Here is a 20,949-nt window from a genome sequence, read left to right on the forward strand (position 1 = left end):
AAATCAACGTGTTTTGGGAGTAGGGGAGAGGAAGTAATGAAAAGTGGAATATAAGAATCAAATCTAGTTCTCATATTCCCAGTATAACTACTGTTTACTATTTTGGCCAATTTTTTTTAGTGTATTTTATGTTTTTCTCAAGTTGCAACTTAAGATTTTATGTGCATGTTTGTTAATGAATTCTCAAGTGACCAGTAAAATACTGCTTTTCGTTATAATCTTTAATTTGAAAACCTGTAAACATACAAAATTAAAAAATAGGTGAGCCTCATACTCTTTTGCGTTCAGTAATTGTTAGTAATTTGCCATACTTCATGTCTATCTTTATGTTTATTTATTATGTACTATTTTAATCTATCTAGCAAAATATCTTGCTATTTTAATCTAGCAAAAATCTCAAGGAATATGTCTTCTAACCCCTAAATTAATTTGGTATGATTCATTAGGACATTGGTTTGGATCTTTTTTTTTTTTTTTAATTGGTCCTTTTTAACAGAATGAATATTTACAGGAGAATTTGGGACTCACTCTCACTTTACCTTCTAAAAATGCTTAGAATAAATGGTACATCTCAAAGGCAAAGAAATTTAAAGACAGGTAACTTTTTTTTTGCTAATTAGAGACTTTTGAGCTTGGAAGTACCTTTTGACCCCCATGCTGCAAAAGCTCCATAAAAGGCAAATAAATGAGTCACAATCTTTCATACCTTAGAAATAAGGTAATCTGTCATAAATATTTTGCAGTTATAGTGAGCTAGTCTCAAAATAACACTGTTCTTTTGAGTAATATTGCACTGGAACATCCAGTTAAAGTCCAAGAGTATATTACAACCTCAGTGTTTTTTTTTTTTTTTTTTTTTAATTTTTTTTTTATTTATTTATGATAGTCACAGAGAGAGAGAGAGAGGCGCAGAGACACAGGCAGAGGGAGAAGCAGGCTCAATGCACCGGGAGCCCGATGTGGGATTCGATCCCGGGTCTCCAGGATCACGCCCTGGGCCAAAGGCAGGCGCCAAACCTCTGCGCCACCCAGGGATCCCCTCAGTGTTTTTTTTGTTAGGGCTGTAGATGTTTGAATCAAACAGTCATTATTACTATTATTTTTTGGGCAAAGAGAGTTTTTTGGGCAAAGACTAGACTCTACTGTCTAGTCTTACAGTAGAGTTTATATATATATATTTTTTTTCTTAAAGATTTTATTTATTTATTTGAGGGAGACTGTGAGAGAGCAGCAGAGAGAGAGGGAGAAGCAGACTCCCCGCTGAGCAGGGAACCTGACATGGGCTCGATTCCAGGACCCTGGGATCATGACCTGAACCAAAGGCAGACGCTTTACCAACTGAGCCACCTAGGCACCCCTATAATAGACTTTATAAAGTGTGGTAAATTAAGTATGAGTTACAATTTATTCATAAAAGAATGAGTTTCTTTGGGTTTCTTGTATCTCTTTATTCATCTCTGCATCTTATTTGAAGTGGAATCTTTCCTTTGGATTAGCTTCTATTTTGGGGATAAATTTTAGAAATCATAATAGCATTGTTACATATTTATATTCCCATATGAATACATAAAAATATACACATGAGCCCAAGTATAGGTCTCAGTATAACCACCAGCTTATGCATCATATTTGGCATAAAGCCATTTGAAGATGTAGTAATGATGCTCTGCCATTGACAGCATTCATTTTATTCTCTCTTGGTGATGGGTGATTTCATGTAATTAGACTTCATTGTAAAGTTTATATAAATAAAATTAATTTTTCATATTAACTGCCTGAAGACAAGTGCTCTGAATGCTTAACATACCAAATGGCAAGTATGGCCCCATATATTGGACTAAAAATATTTGTAGTTGTAATCCTATGAGGTTCATTGTAGGAGATCTCAAATTATGCCCCTGGCTTTAATAAGTTTCTGTGATAAGTTTTTGGAATATTGCTCTATTTACAGTCTTTTTTTAAAAAATACTTTATTTATTCATGAGAAACACAGAGAGAGAGAGAGAGAGGCAGAGACACAGGCAGAGGGAGAAGCAGGCTCCATGCAGGGAGCCCGATGTGGGACTCGATCCTGGGTCTCCAGGATCAGGCCCTGGGCCAAAGGCGGCGCTAAACTGCTGAGCCCCACCGGGCTGCCCTCTATTTACAGTCTTAATTTTTAAATTTCATATGTGCTCTATTATAAAGAGAAAACTAGTAAAGCCAATCAGGCTTCTTAATATCAAAACAGTACTTCATGCCTAATTTGTAAAATAATAAATATCAGTAAAATACAGATTCATTTAGGTACTGTTTATCTTTCCACAGTTGCTTTGTCATCAGGAAAAGGCACAGGTTGAAGCTAGTTTGAAGAGCTAGATGTAAGGGTAGCACAGGAGTTGATGTTGGCAAGTGTGCAGAAGATACTAACTGCATCTTTAAAGAGCTATCTTTTTAGAAGACAAACACTTAATTTTTGTTATATCTAGGCAGCACTTTATAAATGACATCTGTCCACTTGACACAGACCAAACTAAAACTCATTTTTGGCAAAAAGTTTTACTAGTTGGTGTCATTCTGATTGAGCCAGTCCTTGTAAATTTGAATTAAGTAGACTTTTGTTAATTCAATGTGAATAGGTTAGCTTGTACTGCTTAAAAGTTCATAAGCCCCATCATGATGCAGAATGGAGGTTTGCTTGATGTTTTTAGTTGTAAGAAATATCTTGAGAAGTGAGCAAGTTGATAAACTTGTGGACAGGCAACTTTTCCCGTTGATTAACTTGGTTGACAAGTTCAGTCAACATGTAATCTGTAGATAAGGTATATAAATCTTGATTGTTTGACAGTTTTTTCTTTTTTAAAACCTTTCTCTGAGTAAGACATGCACAGTTGAAATAATTAAATAGCACTACAGTACTTGAAATTAAACTACCAGTGTTCCTGGTCTCATTCCCAAGTAAACCATTTTCAGTCCTCTTAACTAATAATTTAAAATGTCACCTTTTGATGTTCTGTTACGGTAAGTAAATATTTAAGCTCTTATACTGCTTTTCCCTTGTGCCTATTCTCCTAATACAGTCATACTACAGTATGTATTATTTATTGCTGAGCTGAATAGTATATGGTGATTTCCTTTCTTTATACTTTGTTTTTCCTGGAGTTGTCTGATTTTTTTTTTTTTTTTTTTTTGCTTGGTTTCAGATTTCTGGCTGTCTTTTCATTCTCTTCTACAGCTGCTTTAAAATTATTTTTATCTGATTCTCTATGTGGTTAAACTTCACAAATAATTTATCAGAAAAAAAAACCAAATAATTTATCAGTTCCATGTTTTTTTCCACTGGAGATCTCCACCCTATATTTTCTGTCTTCCTGCACCAGTCAGAATTGTTTATCCTGTGTTCTTGATGTTTAGCTGTAGGCTTAGGGGACTTCCCTTTGCTGAGAATTTCTCATATCTTACCTTGTCATCATCCTTGTGATGTAAATGGTATGATGTTTTTAATTTCAAATTCTACTTATCAATCAGTTGTATTAAAGATCATAACAGTACCCTGCCATTCCATTTTAATAATGACTACATGTGGATGTAAATTTTGCAGTACCAAGAAATGTTATTTTAGTGATTAGGTGTGATTTTGGAGTCATGTAGATGCTTTAAGTAATTGTGAAACAAAATGAAATCCTAATGAAGGAAGAAATCCTTAAAAATAAGAGGAATTAAATGGTCCTGTGTGTCATGTTTGTGGCTAAACCACACAGGAAATACAGCTGGGCACCCACAGTGGCTCAGTGGTTTAGAGCTGCCTTTAGCCCAGGGCCTGATCCTGGAGACCCGAGACCAAGTCCCACATCAGGCTCCCTGCATGGAGCCTGCTTCTCCTTCTACCTGTGTCTCCCCCCCCCCCCCCCCCCGTGTCTCATGAATAAATAAATAAAATCTTAAAAAATAATACAGCTTAATATATGGCACAGTGATTAATTTTCTCTGTTGGGCTGTGTCTTAAGGACAAAAAGAAGTATAAACAAATCTTGAACTGCTTCAGTGATCATATAGGATAGATCCTGAAACTATATATATTTATATGTGGATATTCCAGATAACTATGTTAATATTAGGAACCTGGATTTTTAAGGTTGAGATAGAAGTATAAAATCAAAGAAGTTATATAAATTTGAATAGGTAATATTAGTAGGATTTCATGATGTATAACACAGATATACACACAAACCCAGTTTTGTCCTAGTAAGGCTTCGAGATAGTGAAATACCTTATATCAGTGAGCACCTCTAGCACCCTGAGATTGCGGTCATTAGAGAATTTTTCTCTTAAACAAATAGGCTTCTTAGAAGAAACACCTGATTCTTGTTTTAGAGATAGGGAATATTCAAAGTGAATGTGTAGTATTTTTTCATAACATAGAGCGAGGAGGTTTAAGACTGTCGAAACTTGTGTTGAAAAGACTCAGGAGATAGCTTGAACAGGCTCCCTTTAGCCATAAGTGGGACATTTTGAATTAGATAGGGCACTTTGAGGACTCCTGCTTCCAGCCAAAGTGAAATAGCAGGGCCCAGATGTACCCTTCTACCTGAAACAAACCAAGAATAAACAGATAAAATACATGAAACAGTAGTTCAAGATACCAGACATTAACCAGTGAAGGACAGTGATCTCTAGAGATAGGAAACCAAAGAGGTGACCTCTATGATTGCTTCAACAAGAGAGTTTTCAAGTTGCAATAGGGAGAGGGAACTAAAGGCCACCGCCTTCCTGAATTGAGGAGACAGAGCTGAGAGTCTGGGGAGATTAAGCCATCTAGAAACAAATAATAAAAGGAAGAGACTATGTATGGAGAAAGAAGCCTAGAGGTCTTCACTGTGTTTCTTTGAGTATTCAGCAGAGTACTGATCAGCATATGTGCTTGAGGAGACTACTCAAGGCTAGAGAAACTATCATCCAAAAAGATTAGAGGGAAGAGTGTGTGGCCCTTACACAGTGCTGAGAATAGCACCTGTTCCTCTAGCCAGACTGGAAAAACTCATCATTTGCAGGGCATTAGGTAGAGTATTCAGGAGAGTCTTGCCTCAGTAGTGGAGATTAATTAGCCATAGACTTAGTACTGCTCCAGACCTCCCTAACAAATCATAAAAGCAAGATCCAAGAGGATCAAACTGCACACTTTGGTGTTTCTGAGTTAGTAATTACACTTATTCTTCTTTTTCAGAATAATGAGTTGGTTTCTTAGCATCCTCTGGAGGGAACAGGAATGTGTTTTAATATTATTAAGAACTCATACTGTTGAGATAGACGTATTTCGGTTTTTTCAGCTATGTTTTCTATGTCTTTTAAAAAACTTTGACTATATAGTTGACATAGAGTATACAATTTAAGTTTTGACATATGTATATATCTGTGAAACCATCACCATACTTAAAATAGTGAACATATTGTTACCTGGTATACCTTTGTATTACTTTTCCCCACCCCTCACCTATCTCCAAGCAACTTCTAATCTTTTTTTTTCAGTCACCACTGATTACTTTGCATAAATGACTTGATACAATATGTGTTCTCTTCTGTCTGGCTTCTTTCAGTCAGCTTAATCATTTTGAGATTCATTTCTGTTGTGTGTATCAGTTCATTCATTTTATTGATGAGTAGCATTCTTTTGTAAAGATAAAACCACAATTGGTTTATCCATTCATCTGTTGGTGGCAGTTTGGATTGTTTCCAGTTTTAGATGATTACAAAAAAAGCTGCTACTCATAAAGCTCCACGTTCGTGGACAGCTCTTTGTATGGACATATATTTCCATTTCTCGGGGATAGGTATCTAAGAATGGCTGGGTTGTATAGTAGATGTGTTCTTAAGAAGCTGTCAGCTGTTTGCTAAAATGGGTTGTACTACTTTACTTTCACGTCAGTAGTTTTATGAGAGTTTCATTTGCTCTACCACGTCTTTGTGAACATTTGTTATGGTAGGTCTTTTTCATTTTATCTATTCTAAGGTGTGCATAGTAGTATGCCATTATGGTTTTATTTTACGGTTCCCTAATGACTGAAGGCGAGAGCATCTTTTCATGTGCTTATTTGCCATCTGTATATCTACTTTAGGTGAAGTCTGTTTAGTTTTTAAAATTGTTTTCTGGATCCAAGATATATTGCTAGATATATGATTTTTAAACATTTTCTTCCAGTCAGTGGCTTGCCTTTTCATTTTAAGAAGCGCTGTTTAAAGAGCAGAAGGTTTTGATTTTGGAATTCCATATATCAGTTTTTTTTCTTTTACGGATTGTGCTTTTGTGTGTCAAATCTAAGAATCTTTGTCAAAGCCAAAGGTCGCTGAAGATTTTCTTCTGTTTTCAGTAAGTTTTATTGTTACTAGTTTAAATTCAGGTCTGTGACTGTTTACATTTAGTTTTTGTACATAATGTAAGGTAAGGGGAAAGGGGACATTTTTTTACATATGCTTCTCCAGTTATTCAAGTGTCATTTATTGAAATGATTGTTTCCCCTCATGAACTGCCTTAGAACCATTACATTCAGTTGGCCATCTCTGTGTGGGTCTGGCTTCTGAAGTTTACTCTGTTCCATTGGTTTATTCATCTGTCTTATATATCACACTGTCTTGATTACTGTAGCTTTTATAATAAGTCTTGAAATCATATTACTAGCCCTCTAACCTTGTTCTTTACAAAAATTGTTCTATTATAGGTCCTATGCATTTTTTTTTGTTTTGGTCCTTTGCATTTTTTTTTTTTAATAAAATCTTTTTTTTTTAAGATTTATTTATTTATGATAGACATAGAGAGAGAGAGAGGCAGAGACACAGGAGGAGGGAGAGGCAGGCTCCATGCCGGGAGCCCGACGTGGGACTCGATCCCGGGACTCCAGGATCGCGCCCTGGGCCAAAGGCAGGCGCTAAACCGCTGCGCCACCCAGGGATCCCCGGTCCTTTGCATTTTTATATGAACTTTAGAATCAGCTTGTCAATTTGTGCACAAAAGTCTGCTCTGAGGATTTGATTGTGATTATATTAGATCTGTAGATCAGCTTGGGGAGAATGGATATCATAACAATGAGACTTCTGACTCATAAACCCCGTATCTCCATTTATTTAGGTATATAATAGCTCTCAGTGATTTGTAGGTTTTTGTTTTTTTTTTTTAATTTTTTATTTACTTTTGATAGTCACAGAGAGAGAGAGAGAGAGAGAGAGAGGCAGAGACATAGGCAGAGGGAGAAGCAGGCTCCATGCACCGGGAACCCAACGTGGGATTCGATCCCGGATCTCCAGGATCGCGCCCTGGGCCAAAGGCAGGTGCCAAACTGCTGTGCCACCAAGGGATCCCGGTTTTTTTTTTTTTAATTTATTTATTTGAGAGAGGAAAGAGAGCCTGAGTGGGAGGCACAGAGGGTGAGACAGATGCTCAGACAGACTCTTTGCTGAGCATGGAGCCTGACGTGGGGCTCAATATCATGATACAGATCAGGACCTGAGCCAAAAGCAAGAGTTGGATCACTTAACCGACTGCGCCACCCAGGTGCCCTGATTTGTAGTTGTTATTGTTTTGTTTTGGTTACATTTTTCCCTATGTGTTGTGTAGTTTTGATGCTGTTTGTCAGTGGTATGTTTTGAATTTCAGTTTTTGATTGTTCATTGCTAATATTTAGAGACCCCTGGGACTCACTGGGAGAGGTGATTCCTCCATTTTGAAGCATATCTGGGAAGGGTGGCACTGACTCTCAGGGACAAAAAGCCAGTGAACATTTCCTTCCCCTGCTCCTCAGCATAGTTGCAGAGATACCTGCTGAGGGTGGCTAACTTGGATACTGGCTCTTTGCTGTACTTCACTTCAAACTCCATACCCCTGCACTTTGGTGACTGCCCTTCTGGGACAAACCTGCATCAGTCCTAGTGCAGTGAGATCCACCGTCAGAGGGCCAGCACATGTCCACAGCATATCAGGTCCTTAAAGTTGGGAGTTTTAAAATTCAGTGTGCCTGCTTGGGATAGACCCCAAGGTGCTACCAGGCAGGCAGATGGCCAGGACACAGACGGGTGAAGGCAGCGAGCTGAGGGATTCCTAGGACCCATGAGGGGAGATTGTTGGCTCTTCTGGGAGGGCTTCCTGCACCATGGCATGTACAAACTCCCCCCTCTGGGGACTAGGGAGCTGACTCACATTTTTCTCCCCCCCACTCTTTACCATAAACTAACTTCAGTAAGCAGCACAGTGCCAACAATAGTGGCTTAAACTGTTTACACCAAGCCCTGCCCCCTGTGCTATTTCACTAGCGTAGTTGTATTTGAGAACCAGAGCAGTGGACCCCTCCCCCCAGAAGACCAGCACAGACCCTGCATGCACCATATCTGCTGACCATAGAGTTCTGCAAAGCTTCAGCTCTAGTGGAAATAGCATCAAGTCTCTATAAAGGCAGACCAGAGACACCTAATTAAAACTCACCATACTCTGGCCAGGGTCCAAACACTTCCCACTGCAGGCAAGAATAAACTGCAGAGGACTGACCTGAGAGAAAGAGCAGCCAAAGCATAGCAGCAGAGTGCACAAAGCATCACCAGAGACACTTCTGAAGTGCCCACCTCTGGACAATAGATGACGTCTTCTTCTTAAAGCCATTATTCTCAGGAGCAGGAAACATAACAGGCTTTCTTAGCACACAGAAGAAGACAGAGAGACTTACACAATATGTCAAGACAGAGGAATTCATCCTTAAAGAAAGAACAAGAAGAGTCATGGCCAGAGATCTAATCAAAGCAGATATAAGTAATATGCCTGATCTAGAATTTAAAGTAGCAATCATTAAGGATACTAGTTGGGCTTGAGAAAGGCATAGAGGACACCAGTGAGTCCCTTACTGTAGAGATAAAAGACCAAAAAACTAGTCAGTCTGAAATGAAAAATACCGTAACTGAGATTTGAAACCAACTGGATGTAATAACCACAAGGATGGAAGGGTCAGTGGAATGAATAAGTGATATAAAAGATAAGAATAATGAAGCTGGGGATCCCTGGGTGGCGCAGCGGTTTGGCGCCTGCCTTTGGCCCAGGGCGCGATCCTGGAGACCCGGGATCAAATCCCACGTCGGGCTCCCGGTGCATGGAGCCTGCTTCTCCCTCTGCCTATGTCTCTGCCTCTGTCTCTCTCTCTCTGTGACTATCATAAAAAAAAAAAAAAAAAAAAAAAAAAAAAAGAATAATGAAGCTGAAAGGAAAGAGGGAGAGAAAAATATTAGATCACAAATGTAGACTTAGGGAATTCGGTGATTCCATAAAGTGTAATAACATATCATAGAATCCCAGAAGAAGAAGAGAGAAAAGGGGGCAAAAAGTTTATTTGAAGAAATTATAGCTGAAAACTTCTCTAATGTGGAAATAGACATCCAAATCCAGCAGGCACAAACTATTGAAATCAACAAAAGCAGGCCAATACCAAGGTATATCATAGCTAAATTTGCAAAATAACAGAGATAAAGAAAAAAATCCTAAAAGCAGTAAGACAAAAGAAGCTCCTAACTTCCAAGAGAAGACAAATAAGGTTAGTAGCATATCTCTCCTCAGAAACTTGGCAGGCAAGAAGAGAGGCATAATATATTCAGCATGCTGAATGGGAAAAATGTGGAGTCAAGAATACTCTATCCAGCAAGGTTATCATAGTTTTCCAGGCAAACAAAAACTAAAGGAGTTTGTGGCTACTAAACAAGCTCTGCAAGAATTATTAAAGGAGACTCTTTGAGTGGGAAAGAAAGACCAAAAGCAACAAAGACTAGAAAGGAACAGAAAATCTCCAGAAACAATGACAAAACAAGTAATAAAATGGCACTAAATTCACATGTATCAATAATTACTCTGAATGTAAATGGGCTAAATGGTCCAATCAAAAGACAGAATGGATTAAAAAGCAAGACCTATCGGGGATCCCTGGGTGGCTCAGCGGTTTAGCACCTGCCTTTGGCCCAGGGCGCGATCCTGGAGTCCCGGGATCGAGTCCCACGTCGGGCTCCCAGCATGGAGCCTGCTTCTCCCTCCTCCTGTGTCTCTGCCTCTCTCTCTATGTCTATCATAAATAAATAAATATTAAAAAAATAAAAATAAAAAAAAAAAGCAAGACCTATCTATATGCTGCCTACAAGAGACTCATTTTAGACCTAAAGATGCCTGCAGATTGAAAGGGGATGGAGAACCATTTATCATGCCAATGAATGTCAAAAGAAAGCCAGAATAGCAGCATCTGTAGCAGACAAACCAGTTTTTAAAAAAGACAATAACAAGAAATGAAGAGAGCATTATATCATAATAAAGGGATCTATCCAATAAGAAGGCCTAGAAGTTGTAAGTATTTATGCCCCCAACTCGGGAGCACCCAAATATATAAAACATTAACATAAAAGAACTCATTGATAATTATACAGAAATAGTTTGGGACTTTAACACTCCACTTACATCAAAGGACAGATCATTAAGCAGAAAATCAAAATGGAAATAAAGAATGGCTTTGAATGAACACACTGGACCAGATGGACTTAACAGATATTCAGGACATTTCATCCTAAAGCAGCATAGTACACATTCTTTTCTAGTGCACATGAGACATTATCTGGAAGAGATCACATGCTAGTAGGTCACAAATCAGGCCTCAACAAGTACAAAAAGATAGAGATCATAACATGCATATTTTCTGATCATAGCAATGCTATGAAACTTGAAGTCAAACAGAAAAATTTGGAAAGACCACAAATACATGGAGGTTAAAGAACATCCTACTAAAGAATGAATGGGTCAACCATGAAATTAAAGAAGAAATTAACTACAGGGAAACAAAAGTGAAACCATGACAGTCCAAAAACTTTGGGATGCAGTAAAAGCGACCATAAGAGGGAAATATATAGCAATACAGGACTACCTCAAGAAGCAAGAAAAATCTCAAATACATAATCTAATCTTTTACCTAAAGGAGCAAGGAAAAGAATGATGCCTAAAGCCAGCAGAAGAAGGGAAATAATAAATATTAGAGCAGAAATAAATGATACAGAAACAAAATAGTAGAATAGATCAATGAAATTAGGGGCTGATTCTTTGAAAATATTAATAAAATTGATAAACCCCTAGCCCAGACTTACCAAAAGGAAAAGAGAAGGGACCCAGATAAAATCACGAATGCAAGAGATCACAGCCAACACCACAGAAATAGAAACAATTATGACAATATTTTGAAAAATTATATGTCAACAAATTAGGCAATCTGGAAGAAATGGTTAGAAACAGAAATTGCCAAAATTGAAACAGGAAGAAATAGAAAACTCAACAGACCAGTAACCAGCAAAAAAATTGAACTAGTAATCCAAAATCTCCCAACAAACAAAAGTCCAGGATCAGATGGCTTCCCAGGGGAATTCTACCAAACATTTAAAGAAGAGTTAATACCTATTCTTCTCAAACTTCCAAAAAAAGAAATGGAAGGAAATTTCCAAATTCATTCTACGAGGCCGACATTACCTTGATTCCAAAACCCGACCAAGACCCCACTAAAAAAAGATATACAGGCCAAAATTATGAAGGCCAAATATTCTCAACAAAATACTAGCAAATCAAACCCAATAGTACATTAAAAGAATCATTCTCCAGGATCAAGTGGGATCTGTTCCTGGGCTTACAAGGGTGGTTCAGTATTCACAAATCAACGTGATACACTACATTAATAAAGCATAAGAACTATATGATTCTCTCAATAGATGCAGAAAAGTATTTTGACAGAGTACAACATCCATTCTTGATAAAAACCCTCAACAAAGTAAGGGGTAGAAGGAACATAACCTCAATATCATAAAGACCATAGACAGAAGACCTAGCTAATAACATCCTCAGTGGGGTAAAACGGAGAGCTTTTTCCTCTATAGTTGGGAACAAGCCTTGGGACTTTCACTCTCACCACAATTACTTAATATAGGACTGGAAGTCCTCGCCTCAGTAATCAGACAACAAAAAGAAATAAAAGGCATCCACATTGGCAAGGAATAAGTCAAACTTCCATTATTTACAGATGACACTATACTCTATGTAGAAGACCCAAAAGCTCCACTAAAAAATTGCTAGAACTGATACACAAATTCAGTAAAGTTGCAGGATACAAAATCCAGCCTACAGAAATGTGTTGCATTTCTATGCACCAGCAATGAAGCAGGAGAAAGAAATCAAGGAATTGATCCCATTTACAATTACACCAAAAACCAAAAGATACGTAGGAATAAATCCAACCAAAGAGGTAAAAGTAAAAGATCTGTACTCTGAAAACTCTAGGACATTTAGAAAAGAAGTTGAAGAGGACACAGAGAAAGGGAAAGACATTCCATACTACTGGATTAGGAGAACAAATACTGTTAAAATGTCTATACTACCCAAAGCAGTCTACACATTTAATGCAATCACTATCAACATACCACCAGCATTTCTCACAGAAATAGAACAAACAATCCTAATATTTATATGGAACCACAAAAGACTCTGAATAGCCAAAGCAAACCTGAAAAAGAAAAGCAAAACTGGAGGCATCACAATTCCAGACTTTAAGTTATATTACAGAGCTGTAATGAACAAGACAGTATGGTACTGGCACAAAAACAGACACATAAAAAAAAAAAAAAAAAAAAAAAAAAAAAACAGACACATAGATCAATGAAACAGAATAGAAAACCCAGAAATGGACCCACAGCTATACGGCCAACTAATCTTCAAACAAAGCAAGAAAGAATATCAATGGAAAAAAAGTCTCTTCAATAAAAGGTGTTAGGAAAACTGGACAGCAGCATGCAAAAAGAAAGGCCATTTTCTTACCCCATACACAAAAATAAATTCGAAATAAATAAATTAATTCAAGACCTAAATGTGAGACAGGAAACCATCAAAATCCTAGAGGAGAACACAGGCAGCAACCTTTTGACCTTGGTTGTTAAGCAAGTTCTTATTAGACACATTTCCCACAAAAGCAAAAAATGAACTATTGGGACTTCATCAAGGTGAAAAGCTTCTGCACAGCAAAGGAAACAATCAGCAAAACTAAAAGGCACTCTGCCGAATGGGAGAATATATTTGCAAATGACATATCCAATAAAGGGAATTTAAGAAATGAAACAGGTGAACATAGGAGGAAAACGAGAGACAAACCATAAAATAGACTCTTAACTATAGAGAGAACAAGCAGGGTTGATGGAGGGACATCAGTGGCGGATGGGTTAAATGCTTGATGGGCATTAATGAAGGCACTTGTGATGAACACTAGGTGTTATATGTAAGTGATGAATCCCCAAATTTTCCTGAAACTCATATTATACTCTGTGTTACTTAACTGGAATTTAAATAAAAACATGACACTAAAAAATTTTTTTTGGCCATTTTCCAAATATATTCCCCCACCCCAACCTTAGGGACCCCCGTGCATGTATTTTAGGTCACTTGATGTCCCACAGCTGACTTATATTTTATACCTGTTTTCTCAGCCTTTTTTCCATGTGTTGTATTTCAAAGTGTTATACTGCTATGTGCTTAAATTCAGTAATCTTTTCTTCTGCAGTATATAATGTGCTGTTAATTCCATCCAGTGTACTTTTCATCTGAAAATTGTATTTTTCATATGTAGGTATTTGCTTAGCCTTTGTTTATCTCTTATCTTTCCTAATATTTATACTTCTACTTTTTGAATATGTGGAATATATTTATAACAGTTTTAATGTTCTTTCCCATTTCTCCCATTTCTGTCATTTCTAGGTGGTTTTGCTAGATTGATTTTTTTTTCCTTCCTGATGTCTTTTCTTCTTTTTAGTGCTTGGTAGTTTCCAATTGAATTCCAAGGATTATGAAGTTTACCTTATTGTTGGAGCTTTTATACTTTTTAAATATATATAATTCTGAATTTGTCTTTGGATTTAGTAAATTACTTGGAACCAGTTTGTTTTTACATTTCATTGGGCTGGACCCTTAATACCCTTTAATCTAGAGCTAATTAAGCCTCATTTCTGAACCAGTATCCTTCTTAGTATTCTGCTAAATGCCCTATGTATATTAGGAAGTCTTTTCACTTGAATATTCCTTGACTTGTATAACTTCCAAAATTATTTGCATGTTTGTTGGAAGTGGAAGTGGTTCCTTTCCCAGCTGTTTTCTCGTTATATACCTGTTCTTATAGTATGAAGCTAAAGACTAATGGGAACTTTCTACAAAGTTTGAGTTCTCTGTTGATCTTTTGTCTTCATTACTTTGCCTATGGATTCTAGTTGCCTTGGCCTCCTCATTTCTAAACTCTGTCTCCTTACCTGAGGGAGCCTTTAGGCTCTGTTTGGGTTTCACCCTCCCAAGGCTACAGCCTGGAAACTGTCCAGACAATAATCTGAGGCAATCATTGGGCCAGGTTTTTTTTTTCCCCCCTTTTCTGAAGGATCACTGCCTGGCTACATGTTATCCATTTGCTGAAATGCATTATTTCATGGATTTTGTCTGCTTTTAGAGTTGCATAGGGAGAGAGGATGAGTTATTGTTACTCTATCGTGGCTTGAACAAATGAACTGCTTCGGACAATTAAAGATATAATGAAGGCACCTTAGTAGGCTACCTTTGTAAGGAAGTATTCTTTACCTTCACAAATTAATGGATACTTTAAAGGCAGTGTTCAAGCAGGAACTGGTTGCTGAACAGGTTGGAAAGGTTGAGAAGTCTCAGTTTATTATCTTTGAAGGTTAAGGGGGAAATATTAACTTATTCTGACATCATTTTTATCATTTCCTCTAGTGCATTGGTAAGACTATAAGATCACCAATTTAACATAGAGGAAAGAGGGGAGTGGCCAAGTATGCCCTAGCTTCTTTTTCAACCTTCCTTTTTTTATGTGTCATGTCCTGTCAGGCTTCTCTTAGTAAGTTTTACCACATCAAGTGTTAACAGCATGTTGTGATAGTTAATTGCATCAGATTATAACACTGGAGAATTCTGAAATAGTTCCTCATCAGGAAAGGTTGAAGGTGGCACAACCTTTAGAATGTTTTAAATCATTTTCGGAAAGCTCCATCCTTCCTTACTGCCTTTTAAGTGGGGTTCCTAGTGTTCGCATGTTGAACTCCCTTGTATTAGAATACGTGAGTCACAGTTTTTTATTTTTCAGTTATTCAAGCGAAGAAATGTTGCTACAGCAGAGGAAGAAACAGAAGAAGAAGTTATGTCAGATGGAGGCTTCCATGAGGCTCAGATTAATAACATGGAGATGGCACCAGTAAGTAAGATAATGAAAGAAACTTTTTTTTTTAGTGTTTTTCTGAGGAAGATAGGAGATGTAGCTTACTATTTGGGTCTTAAAAAAGGTATTAGTAGATACTATAAAAAGTACTTGCCATTTCATTTTTAAAAAGGAGCCATATAATTTATTTCATGGTTCATTAGATATTTATTATAGTTTGAACATGCAGTTAAACAGAATTAACTAAATTGTAAGGATTAAATCAGTGATTAAAACTTCAAAAAAGATAATTATAAAATTATTCCTTAAAAGTTAAATAACAAGGATACATTAAAGGAAATTCCAGTTTGCTATTCATTCCAGTTATCAAAGTGGGCATGTTTATATGATTTTCAAAATCGGTTCCACATCGCAGTTGTTGAAATTTTCTATTATAACCCATTTCACAACTTTTTTGAGGTTACATAAGCAGATAAAAATATGCTTTATGTGGATTATACCTTTCTGGATTTCTAGTTTATTGTAGTCAATTAATTATATATTTACACACACATATATGTACATATATATACGCACACATACACACACACATACACGTATATGTGTTTTTCAAGGAGAAATCTCTTCTATTGAAGAGAATGGAAAAGTTATCATAAAACAAGAAAATAGTGGAAAACTAAAAAGTTATTATAAAGAAATGGAAATTTTAGATAAATTTAGGAGTCCGTTGAATTTGATAATGGCTAAAATCTATGATTCTGTGAGTATACTCATACTATCTATACTCATTCAATAAATATTTGTTGAATGTTTGCTGTATGCCAACCATCAATGATGGAATGGTAAGATGGACAGGGTTTTTGGCTTTCAGGAAGCTTATACTATACTGCAGGAACCTGGCCAGTAAATACTTAACTGAGAAAAATATCTAATAGTGGAAAGGGCTGGCATAGATCAAAATAGAGCGATAGAGATGGAGCAGCTGCTTTAGATTTGGAGGTCATAAAGAGCCTTCCTCTAGAACTTAACACGTAGTCTGAATGACAAGGAACAACCAACCAAGTGATGAGGAAGGGAGGAAGAATAATGAACTCCTTGTGTTAGTATTTACTACTAAGATTACTTTCTTGTTGTCATGAGCTTCTTAACGATAGACAGTATTTGTCTTTGTCACATTGTTTATCATCTCAGATGCTTCTGTGTGTAAAGATTATCTTTCGTGTAACTTTTCTAGATATAAATACGATTAATTTAATAATGTGGCCACAACTTGTACTGTCTTTGTTTTCCTTTGAATTAAAGTTAAAATTTTATCATACTTGCTTTTTGTTTGTGTTGCCAGGGTGGTGTTATTACTTCCGACATGATCGAAATGATATTTTCCAATAGCCCAGAGCAACAGCTTTCAGCAACACAGAAATTCAGAAAACTGCTTTCAAAAGGTGAGTTCTGGGGATCCCTGGGTGGCGCAGCGGTTTGGCGCCTGCCTTTGGCCCAGGGCGCGATCCTGGAGACCCGGGATCGAATTCCTACATCGGTCTCCCGGTGCATGGAGCCTGCTTCTCCCTCTGCCTATGTCTCTGCCTCTCTCTCTTTCTCTCTCTGTGACTATCATAAATAAATAAAAAAAAAAAATTAAAAAAAAAAAAACAAAAGGTAAGTTCTAAATATGTTAAAGTACAGTTGACCCTTAAATGACAAAGCGCTTGAACTGTGCGGGTCTACTTACAATGCAGATCTTTTTCAATAAATACAGTACAGTACTATAAATGTATTTTCTCTTCCTAATAATTTTCTTAGTATTTTCTTTTCTCTAGCTTTATTGTAAGAATACAGTTTATAATACATGTAACATAACAAAATATGTGCTAATTGCCTGTTTGTTATTGGTGAAGTTTCCTGTCAACAGTAGGCTATTAGTAATTAGGTTTTGGGGAAGTCAAAAGTTACCCAAGGATTTTCAGCTGTGTGGGGATTGGCACCCCCAAACCTTTGTATTGCTTAAGGGCCAAATGTATATTTTTTCATTTAGTTTAAAAAATAGTACTTTCCCATAATCTATTTTTCAGATCACGGATAAAAGACCTTAAAATGATAAGAACAGTAGTCAGTAATTCGTGTTAATTCAAATTGAGAAACTCCACTCTTTTTTAAGAAAAATGTTTTTTTGTTGTTTTTAAATTTAATTTTATATATTTTAAAGGTTTTATTTATTTATTTGAGAGAGAATGAGCGTGAGAAAGAGAGAGCATGAGCAGGGAGGAGGGGTAGAGGGCTCGTTCCCAGGATCTTGGGATCATGACCAGAGCTGAAGGTAGATGTCTAAAAAATGGAGCCATCCAGGTGCCTTTTTGTTGTTTTTTAAAAGATTTTATTATTTTTAAGTAATCTCTACAACCAGTGTGGGGCTTCAACTCACAACCCTGAGATCAAGGGTCACATGCTATGGACTGAACCAGCCAGGTACAGGTGCCCTAAGAAAATCTTTTAAAATATTAGTTGAGGGATCCCTGGGTGGCGCAGCGGTTTGGCGCCTGCCTTTGGCCCAGGGCGCGATTCTGGAGACCCGGGATCGATTCCCACGTCGGCTCCCGGTGCATGGAGCCTGCTTCTCTCTGTGTCTCTGCCTCTCTTTCTCTCTCTGTGACTATCATAAATAAATAAAAATTAAAAAAAAAAAAATTAGTTGAAAGATCAGTGATTATTGGTTTTAATATTATCATTTTATGACTGAAATTTAAGTATGAGTTTATTGGTGGCATGGTAATTATCTATAATTAGAGTAGACTAGGCCTTTGCCAATTCTGTACAAGCGAAAAGAACTGGACCTCTGAACCTCATTAAAATGTCGATAATAAACACTGACATTAAATAAACAGCAGACTCCCTCTCCCCCAGGAGATGTGTAAGGTGTAGTTTTTTGGAGTCATGAGTGATAATATATCCCTTTTGAGGTACCTGGCATAGAAAGCTCTGTTAACATATAGACATAACAAAATGTGTGACATAGCAAAAGTTACAGTTTTTGTATGACAGTTTATTAATATTTGAAGGCCATTATCATGTATAGCTTCCCTTTTCCCGTCTCTTTTCAGCTTGCTCACACTATGGGGCATTTTAGGACCTTTCATTGCTCTCTACTATTTTCCTGCCTGGATTCTAGTTTGCTGTCCATCCCTCTTAAAAATGTGATAACTGGAATACAATACTTTAGATGTGTTCTTATTACCCTAAGGTGTGGGAAGAGATTGCCTTCCTTGTCCTGAGACTACACATTCCAATAATGTACTCCAAGATAGCATCAGTTATTTTGGTAGTCACAATACAGTAATGCTTCACTGTATTTGTAGCCATCTAAACTCCATAGAACTTTTCTCCATGCACTGTTTTTAGGTTTTGTCTCTAAAATCATGTAGCTTTTTTTTTGTTTTTAAGGTTTATTTATTCATGAGTAACAGAGAAAGAGAGAGGGAGAGACCTAGGCAGAGGGAGAAGCAGGCTCTTCACAGGAGTCCAATGTAGGACAAGATCTGGGATCCCAGGATCATGATCTGAGCCGAAGGCAGATGCTCAGCGGCAGAGCCACCCAGTCGTCCCTCATGTAGAATTTTTTTAAGTTGCTTTTTAAAAAACTCAGTTGCTAAATCCTGCTTTAAACCCTGTTGTTTTCTTGTTAACTTCAGCTTACTGTTTTTCCTACATGCTCTGTAATCTGTCATTTTAACTAATCTTTATTATGATCATCATTGTTATCTGAATGGTTGATAAAAATGTTGAACCAGGCAAAGATCATGTCATCAGAGCTTGCTCCAAATAATACTGAACTATTAGTCACCTTTTTTGTTTTTGTTTTTCAGTAAAGCCATGGACTTGGCTAAGAATCCCTGGTAATAAGTACTGTAATCCATCTGCCATTTTTCTTACATCACTCTATGAATGTCATCAAGAACTTCGTCAGATCTCTCACTGAAATTACCATACGATTTTTCAGGACATTTTCTATCTATTTACCCAACAGATTCTTAGAATGATTTCATTTATAAGATACTCTGTTGTCATAAATGAAAAACGAGATTAATTTGGCAAATAATCTTTAATGAATTCTTGCTGGCTCCTACTTACCACTACTGCTGTAAAATTAAATCCTGCAAGCACATGCAGTCACCTAATGCAGTTTCTTAAAGCAACTTATTGTTAAACAGAAAGACTAAAAACCCATATACAGAGATGGGGCTAAATGAAGTGTACCGAAATAATAATATGGTTGTGTTTGGTTTTCCCCCACTTCCTAAGTTTTCTAAAGTTGTAGAGGCGATAACGTTAATTTTTGAGAAGTCTGCTCATCATTTCCACATTAAAGCTTACCTTATTGTAAGGTAAGGTACAATAGTCTCAAAGTGAGCTACCCTACTCTCAAAGTGATTGAACTCAATTTTACATTTTAAATTTTACATTTTTTTTTTTTTTAGATTTTCAACATGAAAGAGATGCTAAAATGGAGGGAGGGATATTATGAAGTAAATTTGAGATAATAAAGTCCTTGCATTGAAATGAAAGGATTATTTTTCTTCTTTCCTTTTATCTTACGGGGAGACAGAACCTAATCCTCCTATTGATGAAGTCATCAGCACACCGGGAGTGGTGGCCAGGTTTGTGGAGTTCCTCAAACGAAAAGAGAACTGTACACTGCAGGTGCGAATCATTTTCATTTCTTGCCTCATATTTTAATTCCCTTTGCAAACTTAAATTTTATATACAGATTTGTTACTTCTGTTAATTTACACAAGGGGTTCGTTTTTGGTACATTGTTCCTGACAACCACATTACAAGCTGCTGTGATAGCTCTGTTAACATCTAAGGCCCTTGGCTTTACTCTTTAGAATTCTTGTTATTTTTAGTCATGAAAAGGACTATTTTATGGTGATTGTGGATAATACTTATTTGATAGGGAATTGTCTGTGGTAGAGGAGTCATTATAAATAGAATTTAAGGGTGAGCTATGTAAAATTTGGTTTTGAAGGATTTTTAGATTATATTTGTTGGCTTTGCAGGACTGTATAACAGAGGCTAGATTAGAGACTCACTAATCCCCAAACCTGATCCTAGTTAAATCCTTCCCTTTATCCTCAAGAGCTGACAAGGAGATAGCCTTGTCATGAATGTTGGTGCTTGGTACTAGGTTAATTTAGTTTATCTCAGGTACTGTATTATGTAGAGGTTCCAAGAGGAAATTCTTCACCTTCTAGATTGACAGTTTTCTTTCTTTCTTTTTTTTTTTCTTTTTTACGATTTATTTACTTATTCATTCAGAGAGAGCGAAGAGAGAGGCAGACACAGGCAGAGGGAGAAGCAGGCTCCATGCAGGAAGCCCGATGTGGGACTCGATCCTGGGTCTCCAGGATCACACCCCGGGCTGCAGGCGGCGCTAAACCGCTGCGCCACCGGGGCTGCCCCGATTGGACAGTTTTCACAGTGGAAAGAAATAGCTGTCAACTACTCATCCTGGTAGTTACCTGGAAGTTTTAAAATACTGTTTTGGGTTTCTTTTTCTTTCTGAATAAAGTTGGATTTTTAGTAAACTGGTAATTTTTTAGTAGCTGTATTTCCTTGGTAGTAACCCACTGAATCAGTTTCTGCATTACTCTTTTAACTAGTACCTTTAGTATCTAAATTGTTTTTTGTAGTATCTAATCTGAAGGGCTCTGGCCCTTTCGAGAGATTCCATAAC

General features: G+C 37.0%; 1 protein-coding gene across 5 annotated transcripts in view; it reads left to right on the plus strand.

Moving 5' to 3' along the window:
• KPNA1 (karyopherin subunit alpha 1) overlaps positions 1-20,949 on the plus strand; it is a 70,630-nt gene that overhangs the window by 22,459 nt on the left and 27,222 nt on the right. For all 5 annotated transcript variants that reach the window (XM_077884425.1, XM_077884427.1, XM_077884428.1 and 2 more), the window contains 3 exons: positions 15,150-15,257; positions 16,564-16,663; positions 19,819-19,913. In XM_077884425.1, the coding sequence (XP_077740551.1) occupies positions 15,150-15,257; positions 16,564-16,663; positions 19,819-19,913 (303 nt within the window). The remainder of the gene's footprint in view (positions 1-15,149; positions 15,258-16,563; positions 16,664-19,818; positions 19,914-20,949) is intronic.

Source organism: Canis aureus, chromosome 35 (genome assembly GCF_053574225.1).
Source record: "Canis aureus isolate CA01 chromosome 35, VMU_Caureus_v.1.0, whole genome shotgun sequence".
NCBI classification, from domain to species: domain Eukaryota; kingdom Metazoa; phylum Chordata; class Mammalia; order Carnivora; family Canidae; genus Canis; species Canis aureus.